Source organism: Mus pahari, chromosome 4 (assembly GCF_900095145.1).
Source record: "Mus pahari chromosome 4, PAHARI_EIJ_v1.1, whole genome shotgun sequence".
NCBI classification, from domain to species: domain Eukaryota; kingdom Metazoa; phylum Chordata; class Mammalia; order Rodentia; family Muridae; genus Mus; species Mus pahari.
Genome location: NC_034593.1, coordinates 88805175 through 88820996, shown reverse-complemented (window position 1 = coordinate 88820996; position 15822 = coordinate 88805175). Strand labels below are relative to the sequence as shown.

Below are 15822 nucleotides of genomic sequence, written 5' to 3'. Positions count from 1 at the left end.
TTCTTCTTCTTCTTCTTCTTCTTCTTCTTCTTCTTCTTCTTCTTCTTCTTCTTCTTCTTCTTCTTCTTCTTCTTCTTCTTCTTCTTCTTCTTCTCCTCCTTCTCCTTCTCCTTCTCCTTCTCCTTCTTCTTCTTCTCCTCCTCCTCCTCCTCCTTCTTTTTTTCTTCTCTTTCACCTCCTTCTCCTCCTCCTCCTTCCTCCGCCTCCTCCCTCTCTTCCTCCTTCTTTTTCTTCCTTCTCCTCCTCCTCTTCCAATGACTCCTCCTCTGCCTTCTTCTCCCTTCTCCTTCTCTTTCTCCTATTCTTATAATTCATAGATTTTTTTTTCTTTTCATAGTGTCCCAAATTTCCTGGGTGTTTTGAACCTGGAGAGTTTTAGATTTAACATTTTATTTGACAAATGTATCCATTTTTTTCTATCTCATTTTTAATGCCCTAGAGTCTCTCTTCCATCTCTTTTATTCTGTTGCTGGAGTTTATACCTGAACTTCCCATTCAAGTTAACAGATTTTAAATTTCCAGTTTTCCTTTAGTTTGGGTTTCCTTTATTGATTTTATTTCTACTTCCAATATGTATGCAATATTTCTATGCTCTACAAGGTCACTGTCTGGTCAACATTTACATAGTATCTTGTGATATTTGTATCATATTTTATTTTAAGATATCTCAGACATCAGTTGCAATTTCAAGAAAATTAAATGAAATTATACTGGCAGGATATAAGCATGGTAATTTATTAACTGCTTAATAATAGAGACCAGAAACCTAAATGTAACTTAGGGTATTTTGTTAACATCTGTGCTCAGTATGGGAACAATTAGCCAACATACTGTAAATAATTCCTCTGACTGCTTTCAGGGACAGGACAGTGACCTGTTACAAAGGAGAAGATGGTGATTGGATTTGATCCTGCACCCTGCTCTTGCTCTACTGCCCTCCACCTGTGCACCCTCTTGAACGGTATATTAAAATTTGCACCATGGGCTTTGTGTCTCAAGACCAGGGATTCTTCCATATCAGTGGTGTCCAGGTGTGAAAGATCTTTTAGAAAGAGGATACCTTTAAAAATCAATTTGTAGGAATTAGGTAACAATTGGGTGAGCTGTCCTCTCACACTAGTGACTGTGACTTCTTTAGATGAAGGCACTGTGAAGTCTATTTCTATTAGAATTCCTTATCATCATACCCACTCTGATTCCCAAAAGGCTCTGAGTTCCACAGGCTTGAGGTATTTACTGAATATGTTGAGACTGAAGCTGTAGAGAAGCAAGGCCTACTGAGCTCAACTTAGGGCTAATGCTAGGAACAGAAAATAATATTCAGTTGTTATTAAAGTATCACCAAAACATCTGCTTTTTAGACAGTTACCTGCTCAGCCAGAAGCACTCTTTCCTTCTTGTGGTCTCCCCAAAACATCTCTCTATTTTAATAAGTAAAAACATACAATTTAAATGCAGACCCTCAAGTCATATTACCTGGATCTGTAACCTCAGCTATGTGGTTTATTTGTTACATGACTTTGGACAACTTAGTTTCTATTGTGTGTCTTGGTTTTCTTACATGTGAAATGGTGATAATGGCTTTTATCGTATGAATTAATACATGCTAAACCTCTAGAACACTCACTGGATCAATAAATGTTTTATAAATATTATTACTGATACTATTGTAACGTAACACAACTGGTGAGTGTGAAGTTCACTGGCATAACCAGGAGGTAGAAAGAATGAGGAAAGGTGTATCCCCTGAAGCAAATGGGGAAAGAGCTGGGGGATAATCCCCAAAGCAATATCGCTGATGTGTTTGAACTTCATCAGCAGTGTTAGTGTGAAATAAAAGAAATTAAACAAAAACTCAATTAATTAAATTAAATACAACAGAACATAAAGTGCAGAAAAGACCAGCCCACTCCTTGTTCAACTAGGAAACATTTAAAGAAGCACAGATATTGAGTACTTTAACTAAAAAGCCCACTTCTTCTGATGAACAGAAATGGCTCCCACCTGACACTTAGACAAGAAAATTTGGATGAAAATAAACCAAACTCTGTCTTTGTTAACCCATAAAAATTTTATAATTATTGTAGATATTAAACAAAATTTCCCTTTGGGGAATTTCATTTTGATGCTGGTCCACAATATGGAGACAGACACCACCCAATTTTCCAGCCCTTTATTTGTCAAAGCCAGGATGCAGATTTTTCTCAGTCTTCCAGGTTTCATTGGCCACATGTTCCCCCACTCCCATTCCCCAACCATTCTCTACTTTTGGACAAAGCATTCTTCAATTGAAGGCACCTGGCTCTGAGATTTCTTTTAATCTCCCAGATCTCAGATTTCTGGCAGTAGCTTCCCAGACTGATGGCTATCTCCTTTGTACATCTCCAGCAAAAATCCTTCTCTGTGTTTCCAGAATCCTATCCATAGAATCATCCAGCATGACACACAATCCAGAGAAATTTTTCAACCAAAGGTTCAGAGAGGCCACTAAATTCAATACAAGTTGATAGGAATGCAATCTTGTACACTTCTTCTATGTACTCATGGCCTGTTTCTGTCAACAGAGTAAAGTTAACCCAGGACAAAATGCCATTGCCCACTGATTCTCCTGCTGACAGGTAAAGAAGCCACAAGCCTTCAAGGGAGAAGTCCCACTTGGGTACCAACTTTGTAACTGAAATAGGTTTGCCTCTTGGTAAGTACAAAGTCAGTAAGTTCAGCAAGGCTGTAGCATAGGTGTCGAACCTTGGAGTATCTGCCTGGTTGCCAACAGTACTAGCTCTAATTTCAGGAGCATTTTCTACCACTAAGCACAGTATTCTCTACACACCTCATTGCAGACCTGTGAAGCCACCTGCTATCTATGTACAAGATTCCCAGTATGAGGTGGTGGTGCAAAATATGTTGTTACTTCTCAATAAAAGAAACTTTTCCCCATACTCTAGACATTGGCTCTGCCACTTAATTTGCATTTAGTTGAGTTTGCTCCTCAGTGATCATAAACCTTTTGATAAAGACAAACTATCTCTAATATGTTAATGGATTTCACACCAATAGGTTTTTGGTAGTGGATCCACAATACCTTGCTGAGGGCACCCACACTCATGACTGGAATCTTGATATCCTGTTCTGTCCCTAGAATCCAACTATTTCCATGATCCAAGGAAGGCTCAATACCAGGTTCAGACACTCCATTTGTTTGCAGTCTGGTCTTATCTAGGTAGTGAATTCAGCAGCTGGTGAACACTTTTCACTCCATAAAATAAGGACAAATTGTTTACTCTATTTGTCTTGTACCCCAGATCCCCAAAATTCCCTCTTTAGGATTTCTCCTCATAAGTCCTTGTAACTATGCCATGCCTCTGGCCGTACTAATAGCATAACCACTGCTGGAGGTTCATAGCTTATAATGGGGTCAGAAATATGCAAACTTCTCTTAATGTGACTTAGCCCTATCAGTGAATGATTTCAGTAACTGAAGGGTGACACTACCTTCAAATATCAAGGGTCACTTTCAGCCTAATAGTCTTAAGTCATGCATAACAGAGTCTAGGGTTTATCCTGACTTGCAGGGCTATCTCCAGTGCGATACAACATAGAACCAGAGGAGAAGAATTCAATTTCTCAGGACTCTGGCATTTGATGGAGGGCAACTGCCTCCTGCTTTCTGGCTGTATGATGACTACTTAGGATGGCATCTCATTTTTATCACCCAATTTAAGTAGGCACATTGCTCAGCAGGTAACAATGGCCACCCAAGAAAGATAAGTACCATTTCCCAGTTGCATCCCGAGTATTCTCAAAATCCTACTGGGGATGCTCAGTAGAACCCAGATGAGTTCAAGACTCGTCTGTCTCACAATGAACCAATTCCCTAGAATGCAGAGATGCTGTCAGACTTCCACCTCAACTGGTTCTATCTGTGACCTAATATCTATCTATTGAGATTAACTCCCTTAGGTGAGGGTATTGGATACTTATATAAAATGTTCCATCTATAAAGAGGGATCTTCCTTAGCTCAGTTCAGAGACCCAGCTCAAAAAGGATCTAGGATGATATATAGCTCAAATTGGAGTCTCCTGTGAGATCTTTCTCTTATCTACTACGAGTGCTTACATACATCAGCTCATGCTTCTTGTGCTGGTTAGATTTTTTTTCAACTGGACACAAGCTCGAGTCTTTTTGGAAGAAAGAACTTCAGTTGAGAAAATGTATCCATCACGCTGGTCTCTAGACAAGACTCTGTGGGCATTTTCTTGATTAATGATTGAAGCAGGAGGATCTGACATACTGGAAGCAACGTTATCCCAGGACTGGTGGTCCTGTGCTATGTAAAAACAAAATCAGTATGAACAAGCCACAAGGAGCAAGTCAGTAAGAAGCATTCCTTCATGGCTTCTGCTTCAGTTCTTGCCTCCAGGTTCCTTCCTTAGCTTCCCTCACTAATAGATTATAACTTGGTAAGCTAGAATAAACACTTTCCTCCCCACAGCCAACAGAAAACAAACTAGGACATTTCTCATCGCAGTTTGAGAGATGGTGTGAAGAAATGGGACACAAAAGGATTTAAGTAATGTCAGAGGTTAATAAATATGGCAGTGGTGGTGCATGTCTTTAATCCCAGCACTCAGGAGGAAGGGGAAGGTGGGTCTCTGTGAGAGTTTGAGGCCAGCCTGGTATAGAGAGTGAGTTCCAGGACAGTCAAGGCTACACAGAGAAACCCTGTCTCTAAATAATAATAATAATAATAATAATAATAATAATAATAATAATAATAATAATAATATACATACATACATACATACATACATACATACATACATACATACTGTAACATAAATTGAAACTAAACCTTCATCTTCCCATGACCTGCTATGTGGAATACAGAGATTTGCTTCAAGATGTAATGGAAAATGTCAATCAGAACACTATATGCTGTCCAAGTGATATCAGAGTTGGCCACAGGTATACCCCAGGGCTGAATACAAAAGGCTGAAAACTGCTGTGGAAAAGGCATTTCCAGATTAACTGAAGGCTGTTTTGAAGGCATTTTTGAGGTAGCATTGCCATCTAGTGGCCAGAAAACTATCATTTCTACGAACTCCAAACAGATAGAGTAGGGAAAGTTTGGGCAACAGACAGAAAACCTCTTTTTCACTAACACTGCAGATTGTAGAAGAGGATCAGGTCTCATTCCCATGACCATTAAAAGACCTTGAAGTTCTGCTATGGCAGTATGTGGTGTCTTCCTATCCTCATGGCCGATACAATCCAAAAGGGCAGTGGCGTCTAACTGGGAGTTCAGATTCCCTGTGAGTACATATGGTGAGTAAACCACACCAGGACCCTGCAGGCAGTAGGCAGAGCAACTGTACTTAGGGCGATTCAAGGCTTACAAAAGTTAGGGGGTCTGAGGGTAGGGACATGCAGCATGGGCAAAGGTCATTGTCTAGAGACCTTAGGGTACCTGGAATGGCTCGTTAGCATGGGGAAGCATTTCAGGAAATCTCAGGTGCAGGGTGAACAGGTTATGTCAGGAGAAAGGATCTTATACACTAGTTGAGGTTATGTGACATTCTTCAAGTAGAGGTGAGTGTGGGGGGCTTAAAATCCCCCAGAAAAGGTCAGAGAAGGAAAACTCTGCTAATGAAGGGGGTCCTCCATTCGTGCTGAGCCCCAGAAGGCCATCCAGTCAATGGTAGACTTCCATCATAATTAGCAGTTTTCCCACAGCAATGTTCAGGTCAAGTAGGGTTTAGATCTTAATTGTACTTATTAGTGTTTGTATTCATCATTTTTTTTAATCACTCTGACAAAGTGTTCCAGGAATGCAACTTAAAGAAGGGAAAGTTTATTCATGCTCCCTGTTAAAAGGGAGCTGGGAAAGTCCATTATGGAAGCAGCAGAGAGTGGGTTATCACATGGTGACCATGGTCAGGAAACAAAATGGGGGCTGCTCCTGCTCCCCGATTTCTCTTTTGTTTTGTTTCACTTGTTCAGTCTGGTTTTATTCTGTTTTGTATTGTTTTGCTTTGCTTTGCTTTCCTTTGTTTGAGCGGGGCTTTATGCTATAGTTCATGCAGTCCTCACTCTCCCTAAGTAGTTCAGGCTAGCCTTGAACTTCTGACAATCTACCTGCCTTGGCCATCAGAATGCCTAGATTGCAAGCATGAGCCACTACATCAACTTGTTTTCTTTTTTATTAAGTCTGAGGTTATAGCCTGTGGGATGGTACCCCACAACTTTCTGACCAGATCTGTTCAGCTCACTCAGACTCTAGAAATGTCCATACCCATACACACCCAGAAGGGCACTGCCCAGGTGATCCTAAATCCCATCACATTGACAGTCAAGATTAACCCTCACACTGGTAATGGCTTTGAGCAGGTTAATTTACCACATTCATTATTCTGAAAAATGAGGGAAACATCTATCCATGTGTCTGGTGAGGCAATCAAAATATTTCATGGAATATGTGTGGTGTATTGTAGCCACTTAAAACGTCACATGCTGTTGCAATACAAAAATACCTGATAACAGCCGGAGTGTAAGAAGAGAAGGGAGACTTGGGCAATTAATAAATTAGTCAGCTTGAATAAACTCTACAAGACTGTCTTGAGGGAATCAGTGTTCTCTCTCTCCCCCCCCTCTCTCTCTCTCTCTCTCTCTCTCTCTCTCTCTCTCCCCCTCTCTCTCGGTTTCATTTCATCCTACAAGCTATCATCCTATTTTAACTGAATCATGTTATCCTCGGAGACATTAATGTTTGTCTTTGACTGTCTAGTTCAGTATGTAGAGCTCCCCACTATGTTTATGCAACCCTGTCTTGAGTTCTCACTATCTTCCTGCCCATGACTTGCAAGCTATTATCTGCTCTATCCAGTTACCACACCCAAGGCAAATGTTCCTTTTTCCATTGCAGTACATTTTTTAACTCTCTACCTGAAATCACTCATATCCTACCCTTAACCACAACTTCCTTTATGGAAAGTTAATAAGCAACTACTTCATATTTAGAACTTTAATCTTATACACAATTTCAGGATTTCCATACCTTGTAAAGATCTAGTTTTGGTGGCAAACATTGCAAAGCCATTCAGGTTTTTGTCAAGGCTAACTTTAATCTGGACTGGTTATTTATTACTTCCTTGATAACTTTTTAACTAAAAGGTCAATGTTTATCCTTGAATATATTTTACTTCAAAGCTGAACAGTGACCCTCTGTAGCAGGCTTTGCATGGCTACTTCTACTTACTGCTATTACTGGCTATTGGAAGACCTTAGTGACAGGTTTGTCTTGGGGTAACTTCTATAAGCTTGAAACTTGGGGAGAAGATGAAATAGCGGTGACTTGGGGGAGGCATAGTGAGAGATTGGCAAAGAAGGTTGCATGGAGATAGGTGGCAGGGGTGGGCACATTCAGTGACCCAAGAAAGCTGTAGTATCAAAGAGTCTGCAGGCATAAAAGGTTCAGTCCAGTGAGATTAAACCTGGAAATGGCTGAATGTGTATATATCCTTAGGGAAAAATTAGTCAAAATATGTTCTTTTAAAAGGTCCCTTAAATGTGCTCATTACATGGAACATTGGCCATCAAAAGAATGTTGTGACAGGTCTACTTCTTCTTATAAGCAAAGTAGTTATTAAGTAGTTAATATTTTTCAAAAAAGAGAACTTGTATCCTTTATTTGGAGATACTCTGTTCTTTGGAAGCAGTTGGGAGTTCCCTTCAGTAGAAGGGCTTCTTGGGGTTGTGATCAGTTCCCACAGAAATCTGGGAAGGACTGACAAGAAGAGGAACCAAGACAGGGTGGTATTGTCATATAGGTAGCCCATACTTAAATGGAATAGATGAACCAGTAATCAGAATGGAAGGAGAAGGACTTTTCATGTTCTTCTACAACCTCCCAGAATGCACATGTCCTAAAGCCTTTATTGGGAACCACCCTGTCATTCTGAATTTTACAGGATCCTTTAGTTCTTACAAGAACCCCGGGCTTGATAGTGATGTTGTGATTTTATAACTTAGTAGCAACTGGAACTTGTACAAATGATAACTGGGAATCATCTGAGGTCCCCTATGAGAAGCAATGGGAAGTTTTTCCATATTTCCAGTAGTTCTCCCTGGGAAAACATTCGTGTTTATCTCTAAATTATACCAGTAAACTGAGAATGAAATACTGAATTCCGTCTTCCTCTCTACTCCACTCCAAGTGGCTTCAAGGGCATCAGGAACAAACCAGTTTTAAAATCTTTAATTTAACTCTTACATGCACTCTGTATTGTGAGGGTCAAATGCTATGGTATGGGGAGAATGTTTTGTAAGGTATTGAGATGGATTTGAATGCTCAGGTTATTTTTAGTGAGCATCTGCATGTGGGTTTTTTTGGTCATTTTGTTGCTTAGTCACTTGTTTGCTTGCTTATCTGGTATCTTTATACTTTCTGGTAGAGAGGTAATGTGGCCAGAGGAAGTCATATGCTTCATGTGACCAAGACATTTCAAATATCTTAGGTACTTACTATAAACCACTTTTGACAACAAATATAAACACTTCTTTTCATAGTGATTAAGAGCCAGGCATCTGAAGTCAGAACACACTACTAGATGTGTGATTTTTGTATGAAGTATTTTAATTTTTCTCTCCCTTGTGTAATGAAGGATAGTAATATTTTCATTCGGGGATGACAATGAAAATTAAAGCATTAGAATACCTAAGCTACTCACACAGTGTGCTCAGTCCCATGGCACACTAGACAGATGGCTGTAGTGTATCGTCATCATCATTATTAATTACTATTAGCTATTATTATGAAGGAACAATTATGTTGCTCCCAATATGCACAATTAAATTACCCCATTGCTTAACTAAATCAGGAAGTCCCCCAGTCTTTCTAAACACTCTATTGCTGTCTCTTCCAGCATTCCCTCAACTGTCTCCAACTCCCGCACAAAGCAAACGATTAACAACATAGTTGGGCATCAATACTCTACCTGGGAGTTATTTCTTCAGAGGTCAGAACATATTTTTACCCATAGACAAAATGAAACTAAAATAGTAATTAGATTCTAAGTGACAGAAAGCACTCCCTTGATTAACAATGTTTCCAAAACTTAGCACACTCATGGTACAAAAAGTGACAGAGCAACGCTGATGTATTGGTCTCATTGTTCAACATTAGAAACTATATAAAAAACATGTTGTACATAATTTCTTTAAGTTCTCATGAATGTTGATTATAGAAAATCGCAATCTTAATTGCTGACATCACAGAATGAAAGAAAATTAAGTAAGGATTGCCAAGATGCTTCTGAAAACATGCTCAGGGTCTCTGAGATGCGCATGTCCCGGACCTGTGATACACAAGCCCCTAGAGTAGAACACAAGCATGAATCAGCCCCTTGGACCAGTGCAGAGAGAGTTCAGAAACACCCAAATAGCACACTACCCATGTCAGCCCATGGCACAGGACAAGAGAGGAAGAGGCATTACAGGGAAAGAGAACGATAGAGTGGTTGTGGGTTACTGGACCAAAGAAAAGAACTTATTCCTCACCATAAAATCAATGAAATGAGCACCATGGCCTGAAAGAGTCCTATGTCTTTAACATGGCGACCCAGAGATCTGGCCAGAATTGCTTCTAAGCTGACGGCCACCACTGATCAATTCTTGCAGCCTCTGACTAAGCTGATGCCTGTTGGGCTGTATGGGGCTCCTGGTCCTTTATGTTCAAGTTTTTCTCAAAGCACCTTTCCTGGTATTTCTCTGAGGACAGAGCAGTTACTGATTCATATCTTCCTCCTGTTAGTTTCTCCCCTGTTATGGTTGTCCTGGGGTTCTCCTCAGGATTGATGCTGTTTTCCTAAGGGATCAAGCCCACTGTCTGAGGCTCCTTGTCCTGAAAGCATGCAGAGCCTCAGCCTGCTCTACTCTTCCCCAAAAGAATTCAGCCATGAATTTAGTAGTGCTTTTGAAAAATTTATTTAAGGTAAAGATTATTGACAGTAAATTGTTGTGGATAAAGGCTACGAAGGTTATCCTGACTTTTGCAACATCTATCTTTGAGGCTGGAAGTCTTCCCAGAATTGGTTTCAGCTAACCTTGGACCCTATAATCCCCCAAACTTGGTTTCAGGATGTGGCCCTTGATCTTATCTTTGACTTTACAAATCTTGGCCTAAATGTCAAGAGAGTAGGCTAAAGGACCTTGAAGGAAGTATTCTGAATTACTAAAGAAGCCTTCAGTGAGACAAACTGTTTCCTCTTATATCTCCCAGTGTGCTCAGTAATTCTTACCTTGTTCCTCACAGAGGACCCCAGGGTCTTGGAACTAAATGCAAACTCTGATACCCCAGAGTTTCTCAGGTATGTATGTATGCTATAAAAATCTTCAAAGAAAACAATACTTTGTCTAAGATAATTGGTTAAGCTTAGATCATCACCCAGAACAAAACATCTTCCTCACCAGGGCGGCCAGCTCCAGTTTGTGTCTTGGGTTAAGGATCAAAGTTGGACCATCAGAGCACAGCAGCAGAAGCCCAGAGCATCCTTGCTCTTAGGGTTTCATTTGACTTTCCTGAATTGTTCTTTTCCATGTCCAACCCTGAAAGAATGAGCTTGAAGAAACTCAAGGAGATAAAGTTCAGAAACAAAGTCTCACGTGTGATCTGTGTGCAAAATTTTTCCCTTATGCACAGCCTGTTTCTCAGGACAATCAGAGACAAACAGAATAGACAGAGAGCACAGGAATGAGACTGAGGAAATAGACCCACAAGAAGTGGTTGGAGGATTAGAATCCTTCCTTCAGTTTCTGGTTTCAACACGGGTGAAGCCGACTGCAATATACAAAAAACATTGCACCGAGTTCTTTCTCAAATCCAGGGAAAGCATTGAAGAGCAAAGTGTGATTCTCTTCAACTGTAACTCTTACAATGTTCCTTTAGTAAGAACAATCCACTCAGTATGCTATTGACCTTGACTTACGCCATAGAGAGAAAATTGAACAATTGTATCTTTACATACACTTCCAAATTTTTCTTAAATGTAATTTAACAAGTAATTCAAATCACTGATATGTGTGTGTAATTTACATAACATTTACATTTTAAAATGCTACGGTGACAACTTTGCTCTTTACTGTTGAATTGGAGAGCACCTATTGTTGGAGGCTAACAGGGGATATAGTTCCCAAGTCATTGCCTGCACTAATTTATTATCTAATAATCCACAACTTTCCTGTTTTCTGAGCCTCATTCCTTCTGAATCCAAAAGAAAGAGATTAATGCCCAATAAGCTGTAATGTCTCTATCTATTTCACAGAGAAGTTGACAGATTCTAATGGAAAGATGAAAAAGACAATGAAAATGAATAGCCTCAGTTACATTTAGAGATGCTGAGATTTAATGCTTCATTGTCAAACAACTTTTAAATTCCATAATCATAATGTTATGGACAGGTAATGCTGTGCTGCTTCTCATGGATTAGATTTCAGTTCTGCGCATTGTCTATGCTAGAGCATGACCATGGGCATTTAATGTGTAGGAAGGCAGTAACTGAAGTCTGGTGGGATTTCACTTCTCCCCCAAAAGCATAGACTCAGCACACAGAAGAATGCTAAAACGAAGAAATCAATAGATCTGTATACTAATTTAATATTGTATCATCCTAAAGCCAAGGGTACAGCTGTGGAATCAGTGTTTTCAGTAGGGGAATTCACAGAACTCATCACATCATTGAGGATATAGGCTATTTCAGAGACAAGATGCAAAGAAAAGTTAGGATAGGGAAAAGTCTGGGGAAAAAAAAAACAGGTATAAGCTTCTAAGAAATCTGATGAATCCTCCAGTGCCAAGATGAGACATGTTAGAGACTATGCTTACCAACTCATGTTGGGGGCTGGTCGTATGATCATTCTCTGTACCAAAGTCCTAAGCTCCCAGAAGGAAAGCAGATGTTTAGCATAAATCACATTGTTTGTAAACAAAACAAAACGAAACAAAACAATTCAATTAAACTAAATCTCTCTTATCAGGCCCTGCTGTTCTGTTAGTTTCTAGCTAAAAGCCAAGTCCCAACCTTGAAAGCAAGGTCTTCCAATCACTAACACTACACACTGCTATGCTAACTTTTCTAGGCACACAGAACTATGAATGAGCAATTGCAAGATAGTTGGATATAAAATAAGCGATTCATTGGCCTAGGGTTTATTAATGTATCAGTGAGTAAGTAGATAGGCGTGGGTTAAAGCGGATATGGATGCTGAACTTTATCAGAATAGCTCAGCATTGGGTAGTGTCCTGCCCACCAACTAACAAGGTTGCCTGTGCAAAGCTCTGTAGATGTAGTCAAATGCCTCTTCATAACCTCCATGTGAAATGGCCACATCACAGGTGATTCAGGGTTTTTTTTTTTTTTTTAACAGAGCTTCTGTTTAGCCTCTTAGGTAGGAATGGTATGCTGCTTCTCTGTTGGGCTTCTCTGGGCTTTTGCCTAGTTCCAATTGACTTCAGACCAGTTCTGCCTCATCTCTACCCGAGCTAAGATATTCAGCACCCCACACTTTCATCTGGAATTTTTGTCCTTTGCCATTTCTGATTGAAGAGTGAGTTTCTGGTATATGTACCTTTCCCTTACCCAATATCTTAAAAGTCCTCTGGTTTCTACTTTTAGGGTAATTTTTACACTGTTATCTCCTGCACCAGAGTTGGCTAGGTATTTAAGTTTGCATTTTCCATCCTTTCCTTCCAGAATCTTCTTGTGTACAATCCCTGGATGGTGTGACCAACCCAAGTGCCTACAGCATCTTTGCAGCTGTTGATTTTACTGTTTTCGTTCCTATTGGAGAAATTACCGGTGAGCCCTAAACTAAGCCCTCTTCAGTCCTTCTGCGTATGTGTACTAGAAGTCCCATGTACTAGATGCAGGGTTCAGATCTTTGAAGGCAATAAGTGGGAAAAAATGCTCTTGGCAATAATAACAAAAGGAAGAAGGCAGTGGCACTGTGGCAACATGTCCAATCACCCAGCCAAGGGGCAACCCAAAATATTCAGCTGCTTTCACCATGTTGTCCAGAGCCTCAAATAATTCAGACATCTTAGAGATCTTGGGAACTCACACTGTTATCGCAGCAGAGCAGATTTTTCACACAGCAGTATGGATGCCAAACCACAGTGAAAGTAAGGCCACTGAGACATGACACTAAGTAGGTAGTTAGGAAGCAGGTCCTGGTAAGGGGCAAGTGAGGTGATATGGGCACGCGGAAACACTAGATGTGCGATGAGACTTCCATTTTATGAAGATCCATGCCACCTAGAAAGAGATGAGGGGGCAAGAAACTCTTCGGTTGTAATCCCTTAAGGTATGGTGCAGTCATTACAATGTAAAGCCATGTGTGTAGAACGTAGGGAGAAGCCATGGTAGACATTTAGAAGACCAGATGATCAGGTATGGGAAGTGGATGTGAGAGGAAGGAAGTCCTCTGGTTTCGGAGCAGCAGGAGCACACTGAGTTAAAGAACACCAACATACATATACGGTATCTAAGAAGCTTCACATTCTGCCCCACCCTTTTATGCCCAAAGTGTTCTCACTGGGTTTGTTTTGTTTTTCTGTTTTGAAGGTCCAGCAATGTCTTTGTTGTGTTTGGCAGACTTTAAGGCACATGCACAAAAGCAACTGTCTAAGACCTCCTGGGAATTTATTGAAGGAGAAGCTGATGATGGCATCACCTACAATGACAACCTGGCAGCATTTAGAAGGTTTGCTCTTGATCCTGTCCATTGTTCCTCTAGGATGCACTGGTTGGAAGCTCCTGACATAGGAATAGTTCTGCCTTTAGTGAACACAGAGTGGATAGGAAAATGGCAAGCCTCTGTTTTTTATCATAGGGTAGGGATGAGGGACAGGGAGTTGGGGAGAAATTTTATAGAGAGAATCTATCTTATGTAAGTGAGCTATCAGCTCTCTGCATCCCAGAAACATCATTTGCTGAAAAGATGGAACAGGAACAACAGTGGCGCAGAGTGGACAAGCTACATGCAGATCGAGATGACCTGAGCTCCCAAAAGTGCTGCCTTGAAGGAGAAAAATGCAAAGGGGGAGAAAGGACTCATGTTTGGAGAAAAAGGGTGTTTAGGGATAATGGAAGATTGATTCGGATGAGAATTGGACTTAAAAGCTAAGGGTTGGAGCATGTTCCAACGACAGGTATTTCCAAGTTTCCATGGGTTATAAAATAATGTTTTAGATGTCATTTGTGAATTACCCTACCTTCTGTAAAGCAGTATACAAATCAAATAAATTTGTTCCCTGAGGGTCAGGGTTGGGAGACTTGGGAGACATGATTGTTTTCTAGGATTTGAACTCTTCTTTTTTTTTTTTTTCCGAGACAGGGTTTCTCTGTATAGCTCTGGCTGTCCTGGAACTCACTTTGTAGACCAGGCTGGCTTCGAACTCAGAAATCCGCCTGCCTCTGCCTCCTGAGTGCTGGGATTAAAGGCATACGCCACCGCCCCTGGTGGATTTGAACTCTTGATTTCCTTGTCTTTCTTTCTGGGGATGCCTGAATTTTTCTTTCTCTGTCTAGTCATTGCTGATAAAGACTAAATTAAGCATCTAAGCACTGAGAGTCAAGAGATAGAAACAGTACTCTAACAGTGCAATACAGAAGCTAAAGTGGACTTTGGTTTACCAACAGTTCAAAGGGGACTGGGTTAATGTGGGCAAAGATATCCTGGAAATTTGCCTCCTCCTAAGCCTGTATTGCTTATCCGGGATCAGCAAACTAATCCTAAGAAGGGTTCAGAGATCTAAGTCTGCTTAGATCTGCATTGTGAATTAGGGTCTCAGCTCCAGAATGAGTAGCCAAGCTGGAAAATAATCCATCTTATTGTCTGTCTAGTGCAGAATCCGCCTCCGCCCCAGATACCTGAGAGATGTTTCAAAGATAGACACCAGGACCACAATCCAAGGGCAGGAGATCAATGCCCCCATTTGCATCTCACCCACAGCCTTTCACTCGATTGCCTGGGCAGATGGAGAAAAGAGCACAGCTAAAGGTATGGATCCACCTGAAGGCTGCCTTTCCAGAAGGCCAGAAGTCAGTGAGAGTTCTCACTCAGACAAGTGGTAGGGAGCATCAGGGCCGCTTACAGAAAGGTCTTAGGGGCATCAGTCCTATGGGGACTAAGAATGGTGACTAAGGGATTGCGTAAGCCACAACTGTGTGACACTGATGTATAATGTGGAAATATTGTCCTTAATGATGATCCCAGTAAAAGAGGAACTATTAATAAATAACAGATGCTGAGACCTCAAGTCATTCCTTGAAAGAGGGGTGCTGAACCCCTGAATCAGACCAAGGGAAAAGAGGTATATCAAGTGGAGGTACTAATCATGGCACCAAGAAATGAATCCCTCTGCAGCTTTATAGACTAGAGATGGGGCTGAATTCTGAGTCTACATTTAGGATGATGAGAAATCTTTTTTCCCTCAAATCCTCACACAGGGCTTGACAGCTGCTCTTTTCTAAGTAGTCCACTTCTCTTCTCCTTGATTGACCTTGTCTTGTGTAACAAAAAGGGTTTTGGTGGTTTTAGCTCTTTCCTAGTAAACCCCATGGAGGCCTGTCTTTGTGGACCCTGTGGAGTCTGTCCCTGTGGCCTCCACAAACATGAATAGTAACAGTAATGAATGAGAAGAGATAAGCATTCTTGGGAGTCCATCCTCTTGACTCCCAAGTTGCCTCTGTGTGTGTGTGTGTGTGTGTGTGTGTGTGTGTGTGTGTGTGTGTGTAATGTGCTTTAATTGATGAACCATCTCCCCA

General features: G+C 40.8%; 1 protein-coding gene and 1 long non-coding RNA gene across 4 annotated transcripts in view; both read left to right on the top strand.

Moving 5' to 3' along the window:
* LOC115063852 overlaps positions 1–5315 on the top strand; it is a 29804-nt gene extending 24489 nt beyond the window's left edge. For both annotated transcript variants that reach the window (XR_003843723.1, XR_003843722.1), the window contains exons 5-7: positions 860–961; positions 2565–2695; positions 5171–5315. This is a non-coding gene — a long non-coding RNA (uncharacterized LOC115063852). The remainder of the gene's footprint in view (positions 1–859; positions 962–2564; positions 2696–5170) is intronic.
* Positions 5316–7184: 1869 nt separating this feature from the next.
* The window catches only part of Hao2 (hydroxyacid oxidase 2), a 17404-nt gene continuing 8766 nt past the window's right edge, over positions 7185–15822 (top strand). Inside the window, exons 1-5 of one of the 2 annotated variants that reach the window (XM_029537798.1) lie at positions 7199–7291; positions 10311–10365; positions 12748–12852; positions 13618–13756; positions 14904–15055. In XM_029537798.1, coding sequence (XP_029393658.1) covers positions 10335–10365; positions 12748–12852; positions 13618–13756; positions 14904–15055 — 427 coding nt within the window. In that variant the 5' untranslated portion in view covers positions 7199–7291; positions 10311–10334. Of the gene's footprint in view, positions 7292–10310; positions 10366–12747; positions 12853–13617; positions 13757–14903; positions 15056–15822 lie in introns of both variants that reach the window. The other variant, XM_021196711.2, reaches the window with a different exon arrangement.